The following is a 21,948-nucleotide window of genomic DNA, read 5'->3' as shown; positions in this document are numbered from 1 at the left end:
TCAACTTCATCACTGGGCAACTTGTTCCTGTGCCTCACCATCCACACTATCACCACAGACTCTGCTAAGGAGTCTGTACCCTTCTTTCCTGTAGCTCTCCTTTAGATATTAAAGTCTGCTATCAGGTCACTTCAGATACTTCTCCAGGCTGAACAGCCCCAGCTCTCTCAGCCTGTTCTCGTACGAGAGGTGCTCCATTTCATGGATCATTTTTGTGGCCCTTTCTGGATGTGCTCCAACAGGACCGTTTCTCTGAGGACTCCACATCTGGATGCAGTGTTGCAGGTGGGGCCTCACCAGTGCAGAGCAGAGGGCAGGATCACCTCCCTCGACGTGCTGGCCACACTACTTTTTATGCAGTCCAGAATACAGTTAACTTTCTGGGCTGCGAGGACTCCTCAACAGCTCACTCCAGCTTCCTAACTACCAGTACCCCCAGGTCTTTTTCAGCAAGGCTGTGCTCAATCCTTTCATCCCCCCAGCTTGTAGTGGTAATGGAGGTTGCCCGTACCCAGGTGTAGGATCTTGCATTTGGATTTTTTGAACTTCATGAGGTTCACCTGGGCCCACTGCTCAAGCCTATCTAGGTCCCTCTGGATGTCATCCCATCCCGCTGGTCTGTCAACTGCACGCAATAGCTTGGTGTCACTAGCAAAACTGCTGAGGATGCACTTGACTGTCAACATCAGTGATCAAGACATGAAAGAGTATTGGCTCCAGCACCGACCCCTGGAGGACACCATTCATCACTGATCTCCATCCAGACATTGAGCCATTGACCACCACTCTCCAGACACAATCCTACAGCCAATTCTTTGTCCATGGAACAGTCCACCCATCAAATCCTTATCTTCCCATCTCCAAGGCCTTACTGAAGTCCAGACAGATGACATCAGTGGCTCTTTCCTTGTCCGTTGATTCTGTGACACCAACACAGAAGGCCATTAGGTTGGTCAAGTAGGTTTGCCCTTGGTGAATTATCAGTGGTACACAGAGATGTAAGATAGAGCTGTCAGTGTCCAAATTGTTCAGGTGTATACATTTATGTGTATGTTCTGTGCCAATATACACAGAAATCTCCACTGTATAGACATCATATCTCAGTATAGACTGATACTCAGAATAAACAACATACTGCTTCTCCGTGAAAAATTGGATATACACAAGTAAATCGGATTTTACATCCTGTATAAAGAGTACAATTCAGATATTTTAAATACAGCATGGAGTATTTGAACTCATACTATATGAAACATTCGAAGAGAGCAAAAAATCAGAAAAAATAACTGCTTTGGACTCAAGATTTTACCCTGAAAAGAACATGGTTGATATGTAGAAAGAAGTTATATTATTCCTTTTTTTTTTTTTTCTTCTCTTAATTTGTGAAAAGGCAACTTATTAATAGGAAGTTCAAAAGAAGTGTTGTCATTATGGATGGGCCAAGGGATGGAAGCTAGAATAAACAACTTTTATTCCTCTCTACCACAATCATATTGATGAGAACAAGGCATGGAATTATTTTCACCCAGAATTTTTCTGAAAATACCACGTTTTTTGGTCTTTTTTTTCCTTGAGATTTCTAAAAAATGTATATTTCAACATAAGCCACTGTTCTCACCATCCTGAAAACAAAAGTTAAAAAAAAAAAAAGAGAATATTTCAGAGAATACTGAAACACAATTGTATTACAAATATAATTTTTAGTTAATTACCTTTCCAGTATGTTGCCATATCTCCAAGTGGGGCAAAAAATGTAATCAGTTTAATTTACCGACCATAAAAGCTCTGGGTATTTTGTGAGTGGATTCCCTTAATTGTGATTTATTTTCAAACCATCTATATGGACCTATATAACTCAAAAATTAATTGTTGAGAAATGAGATGATGTTACAGAGCCTTGAGTTACACATAATGCTATGACAACAATTGCAAATTTCATTGATGCTAGTGCATTAGCGACAATTATGTGACTAGCTGTGAGAAGCAATGGTAAAACACTACCAAGTTTTGAACATTCACTGATTCTGACACATTTAAATGTGATTTTTGCCAAAATGTGGAGGGATAGGAGCAGAGCAGAGACTACTATCCAGAGAATGTTAATACATTATAAAATATGAAGTAGAAAACACACAATTTTTTTTTTGTTGTTTAAAATATATTGCTAATGTTTACATGGCAGAAATTCAAATTGAATTTTACTGATCTAAGCACTTAACATATTTTTGACATAATAGTGTTATATAAGTACTGGTAATCAAATGAACTGATTTCTTAGATAAAGCATCATCTAAATTGCTATCTATCAACATGAAAGCTTATGGGGGGGAGGGAGGGCAGGGTGAGGTCTGCTCTCATAACCTACTCCTACCAAATACTCCACCTGGACAAATAATATTTGGATTAAATCAAGAGTATAGACATATCTCTGCCAAAATCTTTCCCTTATGTCTCCCATCAAAAATAAATACTTCCAATATTTGAGCGCAGCAAGCATGTCTCTTTAAAAACATCTTAAAATGAAATGAGAGGATTTGCAGCATTTACTCACATTATTAAAGTTGATGCTAATTATTAAAATAAATCTAGAATGTACTCATTAGTCATTGCAGTCTCATCCTAGTTTTATATTCAGCTAAGAAATAATAAAAACCTTAGTAACTGCAGATTTTCTTTAGCAAACAATTACACCTGTGTTTCAGTATTTATGACTGGATGTAACACACACAAAAACTCATACTGAAAATAATTACTAAATAATTTAGGAAAAATGGAGTAGATGTCATGCTTCAGACTAAAACACTGAATTCTTGAAAATTGTTTGCTGAGATTTAATGCAATCTGAGCATGAATAACTTGGATTTTTCCACTTCAAATAGACAACTGTACAAGAATATTTAAAATATCTAATTTTAGTTGGCAACAGTTTTTGCTCAGCACAGAGTAGATTTACAGCCTTCGGGAAAACATTGCTCTGTAAGCAGAATTAAGTTTTTGTGTATGCTCTAGAATTTAAAAGTATTGGATACAAAGCAATAATAATAATTTAAAAAAACAAGAAGAAAAAAAGAGCACCACTATCTACTCAATTACGTATTCTTACAGGTTAGTACTTGCAACAATAAATGCACTGCATAAGATATCAAGTAATTTCTATTTGTTATTAATTCATACAATAAGTTGGGATTAAGAGTTTTTCCTACATTTTGTTTCATAAACAGTATCTAGATATACTTAGAATGTGAGTCGATTTTAACTATCACAAAAATAATACAGAGGAACACTTTGTACCTCAGAATGAAAAACAATTTTAAAAGTCATAATTAAATAGCCTGGGTAAAACACTTTAACCAGTCCTTCCTAATTCAGCTCAAGTAAACCTATATTAAGTTAAATGTAGAGTTAAGGCAGATTTCTCTGTGATTTGTAAATAGTACCCTTTATAGGAAAGTAATCTAGACCTGCTGCATGTATGACCAGGTAACATAAGCACTGTACAAGCACCATGCAAGTCCTTTCTTACCAACAACTAAGTACCAATTCAGTAGCTTCAGGATTCCCACTATTATAAACAAAATAGAGAATTTCAACATTATTCTATTTTACTGCAAGAAAATAGCTTTATTTGAGTTTCTGTGAGGTTTTCGGTTTGGTTTGGCTTTTTTTGACAAATAGTTCAAATACACATTAGTATATAGTCAAATATCTCACCTCTGCTACTTCCTTCTTAACATTAATTCATACATATAGCGATAGACACGGAGACATGGTCAACATGACAGAGATATCCAAGATGTATATTTAGAATCACAGAATCACTAAAGTTGGAAGAGACCTCTAAGACCATCCAGTCCAACCATCCACCTATCACCAGTATTTCCCACTAAACCATGTCCCTCAGTACAATGCTTCTCGAACACCTCCAGGGACAGCAACTCTACCACCTCCCTAGGTAGCCTATTCCAGCTCCTGACCACTCTCTTGAAGAAGTGTTTTCTAGCAACCAACATGAATCTCCCCTGGTGCAACTCGAGGCCATTACCACTAATCCCATTGCTATTTAAATGGGAGAAGAGATCAACACCCACCTCACCACAACCCCCATTCAGGTAGTTGTAGAGTGCTATAAGGTCTCCCCTAAGCTTACTCTTCTCCAGATTAAACAATTCCATCTCCCACAGCCGCTTCTTACTAGACTTGTGCTCCAGACCCCTCACCATCTTTGATGCCCTTCTCTGAACATGCTCCAGGGCCTTGATATCTTTCTTGTAGTGAGGGGCGATTTATGTTACATGTAATTGATTCTTAAATAACCTGACAAAAGCAATTCTGAAATATTTACTCTCTTGACAATGCTAAGGCTGGCTAACTTCCCACATTGTCAGCTATTGCCAGCTATTAAATTTTAAATGTAACAAAAAGAAATCTGTCCAGAAGAAAAAAAAAAAAATCAATAACAACCTGCAACACTGTTTGGGAACTTCAAGCACTAGAACTTTAACCTACTTCTCTTCATATTCAATATGAGTGATTTGAATTCATTAGTCATCAAATGAGAACCCATTTCAAAGGAATGTGAAATTGCAACCATCTTTCATAATCATCATATTTTAAGAGAAAAGAGCATAAGCCTTGTTTTCTCTATCTCTTAGAAAGCAATTATGTGCATAACCTAAAAAATACTTTACTACTAAAGTGATTGCAGAGTACTTGTTACATGAAGCATGGAAGTAAATGGTTCTATACTTTTTCACCAATTAAAGGATTCACCACTGGCATATTGTACAGTTGATCATCTGTGATCACTTTATGCTAGCTACTGTGTATAACAGCTGTATCTATTAGATCTTAATTTATAAAGTTCTTATCAGAATAAAAATACTATGGAAAATCCTGGGTACAGAATTAATGAAAATGTTTCATCTTCATTGATTTTTTTGGGAGTCATATCTTATTACAATTAAAAATACAGTAAAATTCTTTTCCATTGCTACTTAAGAAAATAATAAAAATGGAGCTTAAGTCAGACAGGGGAAGTATGAAAGAGAAGAAAGATGTCAAGCAGGGGAAGATGAGAATGGAGAATGGAGACAGAGGGACCACTAAATATCATCAAGAATGTTCAACACTTTTTGCAACAGAAATTATCTATCTGAAACACCTTAACATCTCAGTGCCCTCAACACCTTGCACAAAAAGCAGCCTCATAGCCAGGCTGCCAGCATTGCTTCCTGGCAGGCTTCCAAATTCTCGAGGTATCCTAGCAGCTCTTTCCTTAGTAGTTCTGCTCAGAAAGCCAGAAAAGCAGTGAGTTCTCAGCATCTGAATGGTGGAGTTCTCTGCTGGTGATACAAGTCAGTAACTTTTTTGTAGCCGGAATGATAAAAGATGGCTGCATTTCAGGGACAGACTTCTCCTACATATTGGATTTCTTCTAATTCGCCACATCCCACTAACCTTTCTGTAAATTAGTTCCAATTTGATTTCACCTTTTCCCATTTTGTGGTACATATTCTTGTTAAAAGGAGGAAGATGACTTTTCTGCTGTACCCTTTTACAGAATACTAATGCTTGCTCACTTGTAGTAGAAATACCTATAATACTTATATATTAGAAAAAGGCATAGCCATTACAGTAAATCAGTATGTTTTGCCAGTCAAAAAATGTAGCTGAAGGAGACAGCACAAAAAGCCATCATTTAACACATATTTCAAACTGCTTTGTAGTCTAACTAGTCATACACATATTTCAATTGGCCTGAAGACACCACCTATTCTTACAAGTCTTGTCTTGTTCTCTGACTACTCATGGCCATGGGAATATTACTGCAATGTCCCAATGATGTATTTTTCCATGACCAAACCTGGTGGTGCTTTGCAGTCCTCTTGTGATCAGCTTCCACACTTAGCTTTTCAGGGCACATTGCACTGTGCTCTGCTCTACTTCATCTCATTCGATTTTTGTTCACTTATAGTCCATAATGTCATCAAGTTTTTCCAGTGTAACATTCAAATTCTGACAGTAATTCCCAAATTTGGTTTAACGAGTTGATTTTAAACAGTATTCATGTTTGTTTGTTTTACAATGTTATAAGTGAAAACTGTAAAATTAATCTCATGACTGGCCTAGAAATAGTGTTTTAACCAGATTGCCTTCTTTTTCAGGACCCACTGTTCTAATTCCCTCAACTCACTGAAAGAGTAATGCTGCTTAATCGAAAGTGAGCCCTTCTCTGAACAGGAAGTGAGTACACCTAACAGCACAGTACACATTTGCAGCTGGCCTTTGACTCTAGAAAGAAAGGGATTCCTACAAAATGAATCCTTTCAGATTCTGGATTTTTTCTATTATTCTCATGTTCCATCTGTGTTTTCCCAAAAGGAGCAGAGGCCTTTTAACAGCTCTGCTACAAAGAAAGAACTAGGTCAACAAGAAAAGTTCATTTGACTAGTCCTTCTTTCCTAGCATTTTTAAATTGTATTTTTATATTTGTTTTTATGCTATATAAGCTTCTCAGAAGTAGAGCCTTGGGTTGGCAATCTTTAACCCTTTATCTTACAAGGCCCATAAAGTCAATCTCATCATATTAGATTGATGATCACTTTGCTTTCAGCTTTGTTTGTTTAGTAACTGATGCAATAGCCGTGGGTGGTTATTTATTAATAAATGACATGTCAATGGTAGTCTACAAAATAAAAGATAATGCTTCTATGCATAACAAAAGGAGAAAAAAATAAAATTACTTACTTGATTAAGTATATCTTGTTTCTGTAATGCATGCAATAAAGGAAAGAAGACACATACATTAATGTAGCATAGTAACACTCAGACTTTGTTATTATAAATACTATTTTGGTTGAAAGGTTAGTAATGTAGATGAACAGGCTTAAGACAGAAGATAGAATATCATTATCTTGCGTTAGAGCATATGTCAAGTAAATGGTTCAGCTTAGCATTCTAGTCTTGATTAGAGAGTGTAAGCAATTTATTTTTAACCATGCAAAAGATAAGGAATTAAATATGTTTGTCTCTCTCAGCCCTGTGTACTTTGAAAAAGAAAAAAAATTGTTTGTTGCCAAGAATGGTTGTTATTGAAACCATTTAATCAAAAATGAATGCAATAATAAACACTAGCAAGCACTGTCTCCGAAGTTTCTAATAATCCATTCCTTTTAATAAAAGCACTGTACTAATTTCCTGCTTTATTCACAAACTGATGTCAGTACTTCCTAATTAGCACTACCTTAAATTATAAACATAATTATATTCTCCACATAAATTACCTGATTGAGACAAACTTTAGTTACTAAACTACCAAGAATATCTTTGAAACATTCACAGAGTAACTAAAAAACAAACAAACAAACAAAAAACTTCAACACTTTGAGAAATCAGAAAGACCCCAGAGAAAGATTAGAGAAAGATTCTTAGAACCATTTTCACTATTTCCAAAAATGCAAAAATATTTTGAAGGTGGCAGACGTTTACTGCCATGTTGCAATCGTTTTGCTAAACCTGAGGCTTCACCTATCCAGTCAGACCAGACCATGGAGTATGCCTTGTGCCATGTACTCACTTTAATAACCTTCTCGGAAATTTCTGTTTCAATGTTTAATCTGAGCATTTATATTTATTCTTTTTATCCAGATGCAATTTGTGGCACTCAAGAGCACTTCCCAGATCCAAGCACAGACATGCTATATCTGACTGTCTCAAACCTACACCTGTCTGGCTAAGATCCATCTGTACAAATTTCTCCTCTCTCTGTACTGGTTAAACCTAAAAGCTCAAAATTTGTCTGTAAGCAAGAAATTATGATCCACTCCAATAGAACCATCAAAAAGGATGTGCATCTATTTCCCACTGGGATACAGTCTTTTGCTCAATTCCCTGATTTTTGCCAGCCTACTCAGCACTTGCCTGCAAGTGAAACGGTTGAAATTAGTTAGCTTAGAGAAATATCAAATGATGGAAAGACTATTTATAAATCACAGCTTTCCAGTAGGGTGTTGTTAACCCATCTGTGTATTCTACGTCAGGTATAAAACCCAGTATAAATTACATATTTGACACTAACATAGAAAATGGTGGGAAGACAGAGATTCACTAGCATATGTGGAAGTTTCAGTAATTTACCTCAGACTGAAAGCTAGCAGAGAGTAAAAGCTTCATAAATATAATTTTTAGAGTAGATGAAAATAATCAAATACGTCATTTCCACTAAGCCTAAAAAACATTCATTCAGTAAGATATAGGATAATGGAAAAACAAGCCAGATGACTTCAGGTCACGAGCTTCAAGTATCAACAACTTTTCTTTTGCTATTTGTGTCCTGTAAAATCAGGTCATGATAAAAAAAAAAAAAAAAAAAAAAAAAAAAAAAGAAGAAAAAAAACCAACCCTGCAATAAAGAAGCAGCAGAGTGGAATAAACCCTCAACCCTTTAAGCAGGAAGAAGTTTTTAAAAACTTAAGACTTTTTCTTAAGTACATAAATATGCCACAAAAATCTGCCATACCTCTATGTTCCATGCTTATTAGTATAAAATTGGCATCACCTTTGTGTAGGATATTGACAAGATTGGAAAAATATTTAAAACTTTTATGAGATGAGGATCTAGAAAACAAAGCTAAAAAGGAAGCATGAAGCTCTTCCCTACAAATCACAAGAACAAAACAGGATGCTTAGAAGTTTAAAGGGTTATCTACAGTATGTGAAAGAGAAAAGCTAAACTGACTTATTTCTGCTAGATCATTAAGTTTTTTTTTTTTGTCATATCACATCTACTAAAATAATGTAGGGGTGAGTTCTACTTTTTTTCTTCTTCTTAAATTAGAGATCAAAATTGCATAGTTTAAATAATACATGCAGCACAAGGAGTTCTCATCTGACCAGACAGAATCAACTCTCAAGTCATCCACTACAGGGCTTATCCGTATAGCAGTTTTAAGAGATGTCAAAAACACAGGAACACCCGGGCAAAGGCACCTCTGTCTGACTATATTCACCCAGCTGCAGAAGAAATTTCAGTCACTCTTCTTGCAGTTCAGCAGCCGATGACATGAAACCTGAACTAATAAATCCTACTAGATACAAAGTACCTATTTTCTATCTTTTTTTCTCATTTTGTTGCACTCCCTGAAATCAAAGTACTACACAGAAAAGTGAAAAAGCCCTTGGGCTTAGCTTGGGACCAACGTTGTCCAGTAGCAGCCAATAGCTTGATCCCTGCTGAGGTCAGTGGGGCCACAGCAAGTTGTCTGATTTGCATTCCCTCTGCCCCTTCCATATTCCCGCACAATTACTTTACACTTTAAAAGGTTACACTTCACAGAATTGAAACCACTGTACAATGAAAGAATAGAAGCGAAGATTTCAAAAACAATTAAATAATAAATTTAATGTATTTTATCACATACATTCACAGCACAAAGAAAACAATGGAAATTAAAAGTAAAAAAAGAACAATCGCTTGAATTTGAAAATCAACCATATAAACATTTCCTAATGAATATGTCTACATTCTAATATGAATCAATTGAAGGTGGTTCTACAGCCTATGCCACATTAAAGACTAAATCAAATGGTCAGAATGTTCCTACCATTTTATAACATATAATTTATGTAAATAAAATAATGAAGATTTAAGATGATCAACTACAAAATCAACTCATACCGCTTTACCAAAACACAAAATATTTTCTTCAGAAAGTGATTCAAATGAGCAAAACTACATTTGTTATGTTCAAAGTATAAAATAATATTCCAATATTTAATTGGTTATAAATACCTTTCTTAACAACAACTGTGTTGTGAAATGTAGGTACGAGTCACGCTTATAATGGTTAATACATTTTTCTATTCTGAATTCCATACAATGCAAACCTATTTAGAAACACTGATGAAAGAGCATTTTATTTAGCTACATTTTGAATCACATTATTAGGATGTGCTAAACAAATAAAAATTGCAATTGGGGATTGCAAAATGAAACATTCTGTTGTTTTGGGGTTATTTTACCATCCAAAACAGTGTTTTCTTTAGTAGTGACTCTGTAGAGGCAATACCCACACATATTCAATTGAATTCTTTGTTTCATAATACCAGAAAAAAAGAAATTGCCCCAAAGGGGATCCCACAACCAGAAATGATGTAAGAAAAACAGGTTTGAAAAAATATCTTTGCAGACTTTACTTATCTAGGATTTGATAATATTCTTAATATCTCTAACCATCAAAAAGAATTAGAAAGCATATTAACTTTTATGATTATGGGTTTTATTTTTAACTGTTTTTTTGTTTTAGTTATTAAATTGCTTATTGAGATTACTAAGCAGATGTATCTACTGTGATGTTTATAAACTTTCAGTTTATAAAAGCATTTCCAAACAGACTCAATTATCCTCAAACAACTGATTTATAAAAATACCTCTATTTTAAATCCTTTAGCACTTTTCCCACCCAATTATTCTCCCAATTATTAAAGAAAGAAGACACGTTACCCCTTCAGGATTATATTTTGCTAACACACCACTGCCATGGAACTCTTCTAAGACATCCTTAATTTTCTTGGTGGAATCTAGATGAAGAATGAAAAGACAGAAAATTAAAATACAGAAAACTGATTTACATAATGTGAACTGTAATTAAAGGAACACACAAAAAAACGCTAATAGCTTTTCTCAATGTGCATCACTAATTTTCTCTAGCTGTATAAGAGCTGTAGGCATAAAGAAAATGAGAACATACTGTACCCTCTTAACAAATGGTAAAAAATGGTAAGTAAACACAGAAAGCTAAGAAACAAACATTCTTTACTCCAATCTTTAACTGTTGTTAAGCAGCATATTTCTCAAGTAGTTGCCTGCAAGGACTATTTCAAGTCCCTTTTCTTATCTTTGAAACATGAGTCATCTACCAAGCAGGTTCATTCCTAACAGTGCTACTAAATCCCATCTGGCATAGGTGCCAGTGAGTACAGAAACTAACAGAGGATCCAGACTATCTATCTATACATATATTTATATATATAATACATATGCCATACTTGGAAGAAATATGTTTTTCTGCAGACTCATCACAGAAAACAAATGTTACATCTTTTGCAGACCTCCAAGATATTTTAACAACTGTCAGTCAGAATAACTTTGGTTATTGGCAAACAGAATCATGCTACATCACAGCAGTTTTTGTTCTCATTAAAAAACTTCTACTTGCAAAAGAACAAAACAGTTATTTCAATGAGCTGTCAATACATAAATCCTTTGAATTCACATTCACTTAACACATAACCATCTTTTCCACTCTAAAAACCTTGGAATACAATAAAAATAGATGTAACTCAACTCTGTCTTTGAAATGCATTGTGGTCAAATGTGCATAGTGAGCATAACATTGGAGTAAGTCATGAACTTGCATTACAATGCAGTTGCATGACAAATGAAAACAAGTATACATAACGGCTGGATAGTTATTTCCACAGCAAATATTGAATGAAGAAAAACAAAAACTGGGAAATAAGAACAAAAAAAAAAAAAAAAAGGAATATGCTTCTTTAATTCAACATTTAACATTTTTGTCATCTACAAACAAGCATTATGTCTATGCAGCTGTAATTAAAATCAAACATGTGCTATGTAAATTTTTCCTGAATATCAACTTACTGCAATAATTAAAAAAGCATAATATATTCCATGATCGAAATACCTGTCAAGAAAAAATGTTTTGTGGATGTAATTTCTGCTTTGATTGTCCCAGCAAAATTGAGAAATTTCTACATTTTGGACACAAGCTGTATTTATTGCAAGCACCATGCTATACATTCCACAGCCAAGATAGAACCATTTTTCACAATCTTTTTTTCACAGGTCATTCAATCATTATTTCAGTTCATGAGATAGTATCCAAAATAAAATGCATTAAGACAATTTTTTCAAAAATATGACATATCAATATTTTAAGTCAAACATCAAAGAACAATCTTCTGCTTGTTCAATTCATAACAGTTCTAACCTTCTGAAGAAAAACTAATTCTTCTTAGTCTCTAACAGCCAAACTAGTATTATAAGCATTCCATCTTCAATAAGTTGACCTAAAGATATGACAGCAAAGGTAATCTTCAAGTTTCATTCGTTTTTGTGCATAAGATGTAGAGTCTTGGAAAGTTCTATGCCAGCAAAAAAAAACAACTGAGGAACTCCAATACAATGTTTTCAATTCCACTGACAGAAAAATTAGCCAAGTAAATGCTCTATGGAATACAAAATATCAGAAATTATACACAGAAATAACTATTAAGTTTTCTTAATATTTTTTTTTCCTAAGTTTTCTCCCAGGAAATAATAACAATGCTAGGGGTTTCTTTTCAATTATTTAGTCCGATTGAAATAATCTGTACACTCACTGAAAACTGGTGTAAATACACACCTCAAAGGCAAACTGTCTTGCCTGTTACATCCAAGTACATATGCTCTGCTGTCATGGTTTTATGATATTTGGTTATTGTTATTCCACATCATAACATCGTGTAGTGCACTGGGAGTTACAGTGTTAATGCTCAAGTTCCAGGTACCCATCCGAAAGAGAAGAACTACATACCCCAGGGGACTTTGCAGTCAGATAGGAGATATAACCCCTGGCAAGGTCACCTGATACGCTTTTCTTCGTCAGGCTCTCCTCCCTGCGCATCTCACCTAAGTGTTATGGTGAGGCCTATTCACCTTTCAGATACTCTCTCTCATTGTATTTGATTTATTAGCTCCAATTCTAATTATATTGTATTACAGTGTGTTATCTTGCATTCCAATACCGTACTTAGTAAATTAGTTTGTTTCTCCTCAAATCATTGCCACTGTTTTTTTTTTCATTATTTTGGAGTCCCGTTTCCTAGAGGCACAGATCCATGGATTCCTCCACCCACTAGTCACAGAACTGGGCCAAACCAGCCCATAAACCGTTGACATCTTCATAGCTCAGCAAGTTAACATTACTGAGTAAATTCAGAAATACCATCCACACGTTAAAAGTTCAGTATGAATATGATCTTAAACTTCAGATATCTCTCATTCTTTTTAAATCATGGACAGACTTTCTTTGTATGAGATGCTCCATTCCAACAGTTTATATGTAAGCAGAGATACATAGCACATAGTCCATCATTGTAGTGCCTAAATCCTATGAATCTCAGTTAATGCAAAATGCAAAATTCATTTCATGAAACCATTTTTTCTTTTACATTTTTACAATTTTATTATTTTTATTACCCGCTAGCATGGTGCTTTGGGAATTCACTTAAAATACAGAAACCATTCAGTTCTCTCTTCTGTCTGTATGGATTTAAACCCTTGTATGTCAGCTCATCTTCTGCTGTAATTTGGACAGAACACAGTAGTGTTCATTTAGCCACGGTGCAAGAAGAAAAAGGGAAACTGATTCAGGAGTCAGAATTCTCCTGGGTGGAAGTGAGCTATGCCTTCCCAACTCATGTCTGAGGACAAGCAAACAGGCTAAGCATAGTGTGACAGACCGCTAACTGAAAAAGCTACTACTTCACTGGGCAATGCATTTTTATTTATTTTTTTTTAATAAAGTCTTCAAAACAGTAGGTACATAGATAACCTGAGTTAAGGTACTTTTCCAGAATAAAGGCAAAACAATCAAAATCATGACACAATAGAAATAATAAACCTGTATATTTAACAGGGAGATATTCAAAGTGTCAAAGTATCTGATTTTTTAAGTATCTTACAGTCCTAACAAAGATACCTTTTATAACTGAAGACTAATTTACATACCAACTTGCAAATCATTTAAGACTTAGCCCACATTAAAATCATGATTCATTTTTTAAAATGACTCAGCTTCAGATGAGGAAGATTAAACACTAAGTTGAGATTAGAATTCAGTGAACCATTTTTCCCATAAATGGAAAACATCAAACATCAAGAAAACTTGCCCAGATGACAGACTTTCTCTACACTTTCAACCACCCACCCAGAAACATTCTTGGGAAGTTTAAGAACAGAAAAATAAATGACCTATAAAAAAGGCCTGACAGCATGAAATAGTGGTTTTAAAATCACATGTAAAAGCAAATAAGCACTAGAAAACAACAGCTGGATTACAATTAATTCTCTTATAAATCCAGATGTGATTATATTATTTGAAAAAAATATCACAGGTAAGCATTCAGAGTCTTATAATGATCAATTTCTTAGTTTATACATAAAAGCTCTGAAGTTTTAGAGATTTTCTGTACCTCTATAATACAATACAGGAAAAAATATTTTTTCAATACGCAATTTTCTGGCATGACTCCAAAGCATGACCCAAAGTTGCAAGTCCTACATGATAGCAAAGACGGTAGGAAGCATGGAAAAAAGGCCAATACTCCTTTGTCACTGCAATTCTTATACAGATTCTTCTATTATGGATTTTTTCTTCCTTTTGTGGATGCAAATACATAATAAAAATGTGTGATCATGCACATATATATAGGCACATGTGTTCATACATGAACATTTCTTTCTGCTTTAGAGATTCTTTTATGCACAGAACCATGTAACATCTTTGCTCAAGCCTAAGATTAAGCTAAAACTCTGCTGGTCTCCAAATGCCAATATATTAAGAACGCTGAGCCTGCAAACAAAGCTGTATGCATCAGTATTTTTCACTCTCAACAGAAAAAGGTTATTCCAGTAAAAACATGTTTTTCCCAGTATGATTCTGCATCTTGCAGCATGTCTGTGCTGCTAAGAGGTTCTGGTGGTTGACATTGAATGATAAGAAATTAGTATCATAAGTAGGGCTGCAGGCTCGCTGCTTCAAGCTCTTAACATAACAGGTCATACTTTCCTGTTTATTTATGAGCAGAAGTCTTTTGATGCAAATTTCGCAAAAGAAACACATTTGAATTCATGGTCATTGTTTTTTACTTTTTTTTTAAATTATTTTTTTTAATTGACATCACAAAACTTACCATCACCTGGAAAACAGCCGCCAGGCTGGGAAGGCAACCACAGTCTAATGCTGTAAGAGACCTCCCCTTACTAGACATTACCAGTGACTGCAGTAGCACTTACTTAAAGCGGAAAATTTGAATGACAGGAACCTCCAGCATATCACTCTTCTACCCAATTCTCTGATGAAAAATCAGCAAAAAGTTGCTTAGAAATTCAGGCAGAACTGGATGAGGCTGTCTACATTAATATGGTGGCAAACAACTTATGCAGTAGGAGGTGGATAAAGAGGTAAGTGGAGAGAGAGGGACAGCAGCCAGTGAAGGACAACTCCTGCTGCAGCAGCTGCTGAATTTGAAGCTCCTGCCAAGCACAAGAGCACAGCATTTTGCCACTCACCCTTACCCATTGCCTCAGTGATGCCTGTTGTTCCTCACCTGAAGATTGGTACAGATTTTTAATTTCTCAGTGACAACATCAGAAGGAAGATTTATCAATTTTACTCCTTCCTATGTACTAAGTGATACTTATACAGGCAATCAGACTTCTTCATGAGAAAAAATACAAATACTAATACAATGTGCCAACATATCTTTAGTCCAAATTAACAGAAAATGTCTACCAAATCCCATTTCCCTATAGCAGATGTTCAAACAGAAACACATGTCAAACATGTGAGATTTGGGGGGCAAGGAGGAGCCTGAATTTTGCCTGCCAGTAGGTTACAACTAGAAAGGAAGAAATAAGTAAAGAATAAAAACATACTCCAGGATTTGAAAGAAGCTGCAGGTAATTGCTCTGAGTACTTAGAATTATTTTGAGGAAGCAAAATAAAGCCAAGTATTGCCCATCTTTTAAATTTTTTATAACTATCTTATTCAGCTAATTCTTAATTCCTTTACCTTTGAATATTAAGAAAATTAAGGTTGAAACAATCTGAGACATCCTCATAAAGCAGCTCTGAAAGCAAAGCAATATTTCAGGGTGCTACGATGGCTAGGGGTTCCCTGGGGCCAAGACTGTGCAGTTCTCCTTACAGGCCAGGGTCTGGCAGCCTGGGCCTCTAGCTACACATGCCAGGATCAGGACAGGCTGAAGAACAGCCATTGCCCTAAGTATTGGGCATCACTCTGTGAATGGGAATGCACAAAGTCAGGGTGAGACATGAGACCATGAGTGGGCCAATCTTTTAAAGGCCTGTGGCAGGGCAGGGCTGTGGGGAACCCTGTTATAGTCACTGGGACATCAACAGAGTTGCTTCAAGAGCTAAAATGGGGTACTGGAACACAGACAGAATGCAGGGAGTCCCTAGGATTTTTAAAGAGGGTTTTTGTGCTCTCAGAGCTCGGGGGAGGCTGGTCAGGAATAGTCAGGGTTCCCTCAAGGCCTGGGGTCAATATTCCCTCATTCTAAATTCAAGATTTGAGAAAACTGTAATACTGCAAGTCATTCTAAAACTCAACTTTGGAAAGCGGTATTTATGCGTACAGTGAATATGCCACACTACCCTGCCTTGAGAACAGGAAGGACTAAATGCCTCTGGAGATCTCTCCAGTTCTCAGATTTTATCATCTTGTTTGAGTCACAAAACCAATACAAACATGCAACAGGTTACTTTGTGGCTCTTTCTCTCTCTTTTCTCATTTCCTCCTTATTTATAGCTGGTCACGCTATCTGATACAGCCTGCCAACTCATAAGAACAGCGATGAAATGATTCCCTATTACATTAAATTAAGGAAGTATTGTCATTGACAATATATTTCCATCCCAAACTAGCTCTATAAGTACTAACTGTATCTGGGAAGAATCAAATCAGCTTAGCTTGAAAACTACCACACATTATTTCTGATTTTAAGCAGAAATAGGTAAATGGCTCCATACATCTCAGAAAACTTGCTTTTTTGTTGTTGTTGTTGTTGTTAATAAACATTTTAGAAACACAGTAGTTTATTTCTTTCTGTTGTTATCCAAATTATTCTCTGTAAAATATAGTATCTATATTTTGTACTCATTATCCTTTTAACCTGAAATTTAACAATGGCTTCAAGTGCTACTCAACAGGATTAAGAACATACAATGTATCCTTACACATCCCTGGCTGGACCCCTTCCAGTCATTCACATCGTATGCATCTGAGTTCCCCTGGGTAGGCCCTGCCTTCCCATCAGGTGCTCAATCACTATTTCAAGCCCTGACTTAGTATTTCCATTACAGTCCACAATGAAAAAATTAAGAAAATACTAGAAATAAACATTATAATGCATCTTTTCTACATCTCTGTAAATAATCCACTATAAATTTATACCTGAGATTCTGTTCTTAAGCCTGACCTTTTCCCTAATGGTGGCTGTTTCTTCCTTCAATATGAACATAGAGTTCCTCAATACTGATACACAATTTTTTCATATCTGCACATATTTCCCAATGAAACAGACAAATTGGTAGTACAGTACTAATGTATACACAGATGTTATAAGCTTGAAAGTTGGAATTCACATCACAAAAGATGGAACCTGTGAAATACCTCTACCTAACACATTTCACTCGCTCAGCTTGAGAGTGAGTCAAAACTGGCAACATATTTTACCAAGGTACCACTGGCCTGCTTTGACCATGTACTTTTATTTTAAAGGGCTTGGGAGAAGCACTTTAGTGGTATAACGAGTAACACAGAGTTGGGGATCTTTTTTTGTAGGATTTTTATCTTCTACTTTCCTCCATTTCTTTATGATGAGGCTGTATTAACATCCATTTCATTAGAAGACAATTTAAAATATACATCTGGTTATTCCATTCTTCTGTGCAGCACAAACAATTCTTGAAATGGTTTTGTACTACTGACTTTGTTTTTTTGCTTTGTTTTTTTTGCTTTGTTTTTACCATCTTTTTTCTTATTCACATTTCTTGTTTTCAAAGTATCACATTCAGTTTACTCCTCCTCTTACAAAGAAAGCCATAAAGGTTAACACAGAAACAATTCTCGATATCCTATGTACTGAAAGTGTATTTCCAACATCATATTTTTGCTATGTAGAAATGGAAGTAGAACCGTTTTCTAGCTTCAGCCTGAAAAGATTTTCTCCTAGGGCAATCTTCTTTACATACAATAAATGACCTTCTCAATATTAATGCTAAACTAAAAAGATGAATTTTTAAACAAAAAAATCCAGCTCAATTTAGCTGTGACTTTCAGGTTTCTGATGCATTCACCTTCCATTTCAAGATGTATTTACCACTGAAATGAAATGCTTTCCAAAAACAAGCGTTGCAGCTCCTGGAGTAACAATTCTGTTATTTATTTTTTATTTTTACCTCAGGAGTAGAAGCTTTAAATTCAAATGCATATTTAGGCATAACACTAGAAGAACTAAGACCACAATACAGTTTTCTCTGGATCTTTTCAACCATTACTGAAGAATACAAAGTGATGGTCTAAAAAGCAGTGTAACAAATGTTCAAACAAACTCCTATAAGGAGTTATTTCAGTTTTACAGAGCTGGTAAAGTTGAAAAATATGTTTCAAGCACATGAAGTTAATTATTATTTCCAAATTTTATTCAAAACACGTGTTTTCAGTGGTGCATGATCGCATCCAAAACGTACTTGGTTCTATATGTTATCTTATTTGCAACACAGAAATTTAGCATTTTAGATTCTTTTAAGATCTGCCCTTTTTTCATAAGACATTAAAGCAGATAATCTTGGTTCAAAGTGCATTTTTTAAAGACAAGATAAAGCTAGAAGTTGTGTAATAGTGACCATTCTCCTTCACAGAAACATTAGAATCCAAGTGGCAGTGAATGAGAAAGAAAAAAAAAGTTCTTTACAGACTACATATATTAAAAAATCAAGATAAAATAAAAATATATAAGACGTTTCAAGGTTAGTAACAGATGCCATCTGCAAAATGAAAAATATAAGGGGAAACAAGGATAGAAGCATGCAAGGCAGCTTTAAGACATTTTATTATTATTCTAGAAGTATCTTACTTGCCATTGATAAGAATTTATTCAGTCTGACAAGATTCTTTTTTTGTTAAATCTTGATAACATATTTACACAACATGATGAAGTATTTAATGTGTCAAAACAGTGAGCACATTTCCATGCTACTTGACTTCCTTACGATATGCTACTAAAACTGGCAATTGGCACAAGTGACAAAGATGAGGACAGAGGTCCTGCTAGAACTTTTATTAAGCCTATTCTAGGAACTCCACTAAAAATACTGCTATTGTTGGTAAGGATACAAGCTAATATGTGATCTTTTCTTCTACATATTTTTTTTAATAGTATCATTTTAATGAATTTATTTCTAAGCTTTGTTAAAACACTAGATCATATAAACTGTTAACAACGTAAGACAAACTGATGAGCAAAGCATACAAATCTAGGATCTTCTCCAGCACATTTTTTTCTCCAATAAAGACATCTTTAAATCACCTTTGTTTAAAGATATGCAGTATTCCCCTGTTATTTCTCCTGTATTGTTTCCTTGTCTAAACACTGAAGAAGAGATAGATAAACCATCTCCACTTGCCTCCATTTTGCTCCCAGATATCTGTATTTTCTCATTTGCCGCATTAAGAACTTAAATGATTCCTAACTGGGCAAAAAGTAAAATTACTGTAAACTAAATGTAGAATTCAGATACTGCTAAAATGTTTACCAATCGATTCCATTGGATACACGTGCTGCTACCTTAATGGGATACAGGAAACTGTACTGCTAAATAGTTAAAACAAGACATTAAAATTCCAATAGAAAAGGAAGCAAAACATGCAATAAAATGTGCAGTAGAATGTGAAAATCCTCTGGGATTAAATTCTGGGACAATATAACTCTCTTAATGACCAGAGACTTGAAGTATAATAAAATATAGGTTTGATAAGGAGCTACAAGTTTGTCTTTGTCATATATTAAAAATAATGGAAATATTCTCATTGTCGTTACTATAATAAAAAAAACTCAATAGTTTTACCTTCACACAGTAACTAAGGTTAATATATGCTCATTTATCTTACAATTGCCATTGTAAACCTGTTTTTATGTTCATGCTCTGAGAAACAAATACGTTGCAAACACACTTCTAAGTCTTGTAGTTATGGAGTTCAAAACTTAAAAATTATTGTTTCCATCCATGCCAGCTCTCTGTTCAGTTAAAGACACAGTTAAAATGTACCTTTTGCAAATTTGACAGATTAAGTCTTCTCTTTATCAACGTTAAATAGTTTTCCCTATTGACTAACTAGTTTATATCAATTTCTCAAGAGTCTTCATGGACATTATTCACCATAATAGACAACACTAAAACGAAGTACAAGAGAGAGGGAATATGCATGGACTTTAGGAGAAGAAAAGCTCATATGATCAGTTTGCGCTAATTCTTGCTTGGTGTATCTCGGTTCCTTTCCTTTTCAATACATATACATTAGACTAAATATACATCTCTAAGTTTTGCTACATATACATTTTTCACCTTTCCAGATTAATACAAAGGCTCAAATAGAACAAATCATTGCCCTTGTTTAAGTTAGCCCACTGGGCAATCTAGAAAACAATTTCTTTTTGCCAAGGAGACAGAGAGCAAGAATAGAAGCTTACAACATAGTCCACTAACAAAGGCAGTCTAGAACCCTATTATGAGGGCTATTTAAACAACATTTTCATGCATTTCTCAGACAAAGTCTTTTACGAGCATTATTTAGGTAAGTAGATCCATCATGCAAGTCTACAGAGCTCTCTAACCATTTTAAGCAATAACCATCTTAACTATAATTTCAGCACCTGAGTTACTTGCCCTTTAGAAGCTTAGGTGTCAAAGCCCATTTGCTCTATTAAGCTTTATTATTTTTTTTTTCTGTTATCATTTTATGGACTTTCCTATTCCACTAATAAAATAAAAAAGAAAGAATAAAGAAATACTCAAACATCTTTGTTCTGGTCTCTCAGAACTATCCTTAATTTGAAACTCACTAGCAGAGCATAAGATTTCTTTGTTATTGTTTTAAAATTCATATTTCCAGTCCTCTGATCCTACTATCATGTTTTTGAAAGAATGATCATACTTTATTTTTGGGTAATGCAAAACAAATTGCTTTCAGCAAATCACAGCCATAGAAATGATAGCTCTATTTTCAAACAGCATTGTCTTAGGAAAGACTGAGAGGTACTACCGACCCAGACTAAAACACTGATGAAGGATAGCTAAATAAAAATCACAGTGAATGAGCAAAGGTAAATAAATAACAGAAACCAAGACTAGTAATTACAAAATAAGTTCAATCATTGACTATATATATATAAAAAAAAAAAAACGACATGATGGCATTCTAGGAAAAAAACAGTGAACAGCAACAACATATAAAAAAAAAAAAAACAAGAACACAGAGCAAACATTAAATGGGTTGGGAAGAACATATTTTATACCACAAACGCGCACAGCTTAACTGAATGAAGGGTAAAACAAAGCTCTCTGAATTCAAAATATTTATATAGTATAAGCACCTCTTACTTACTAATCAAGATTCAACAAGAATTCATTAGCATAAAACATGCACTGCTACAATATGAACTAAAGCAGAAAAACTTAACACCACTCAGAATTCACAAGAAAAAAATCTTTGACATCCATCTAAAGGTTCATAAGAGAATGAAAATTGCCAAATATGAAACGGTGCTGAACTACTTATACCAAAAATGTCAAAATAGTATTTTACTGAAAATGAATCTGTATATACACCCAAATTCATATTTACTATAAGAGAAGGTAGAAAGGTAGTCCAAGCTCTTTCTTCAGAAATCTCATGCAACAGACACAAGACACATTGCTTCAGACTATAGCCATTGAGGTATGTTCTTATCACAGGTTACAATCTGTCAATGAATGTCTTGATTGCTTTAAGCTCTCCTTCATATACATATACAAAAATAATATATACATATTGTTTACATATTTTTATATGTATCTATATAAATTTTAATGAGCAAGA

The 21,948-nt window shown here is 34.7% G+C and overlaps 1 protein-coding gene across 2 annotated transcripts in view; it reads right to left on the bottom strand.

Annotated features, from left to right (window-relative positions):
• Window positions 1–21,948, bottom strand: part of DGKB (diacylglycerol kinase beta) — a 339,578-nt gene that overhangs the window by 271,026 nt on the left and 46,604 nt on the right. Inside the window, exons 3-4 of one of the 2 annotated variants that reach the window (XM_090142730.1) lie at window positions 10,502–10,578; window positions 6,748–6,768 (exon numbers count right to left, since the gene is read on the bottom strand). In XM_090142730.1, coding sequence (XP_089998856.1) covers window positions 6,748–6,768; window positions 10,502–10,578 — 98 coding nt within the window. The remainder of the gene's footprint in view (window positions 1–6,747; window positions 6,769–10,501; window positions 10,579–21,948) is intronic. The other variant, XM_090142731.1, reaches the window with a different exon arrangement.

Source organism: Phasianus colchicus, chromosome 6, assembly GCF_987193195.1.
Source record: "Phasianus colchicus chromosome 6, bPhaCol1.hap1.1, whole genome shotgun sequence".
NCBI classification, from domain to species: Eukaryota; Metazoa; Chordata; class Aves; order Galliformes; family Phasianidae; genus Phasianus; species Phasianus colchicus.
The sequence above is the reverse complement of the archived record's forward strand: the minus strand, read 5'-3'. Positions and strand labels throughout refer to the sequence as shown.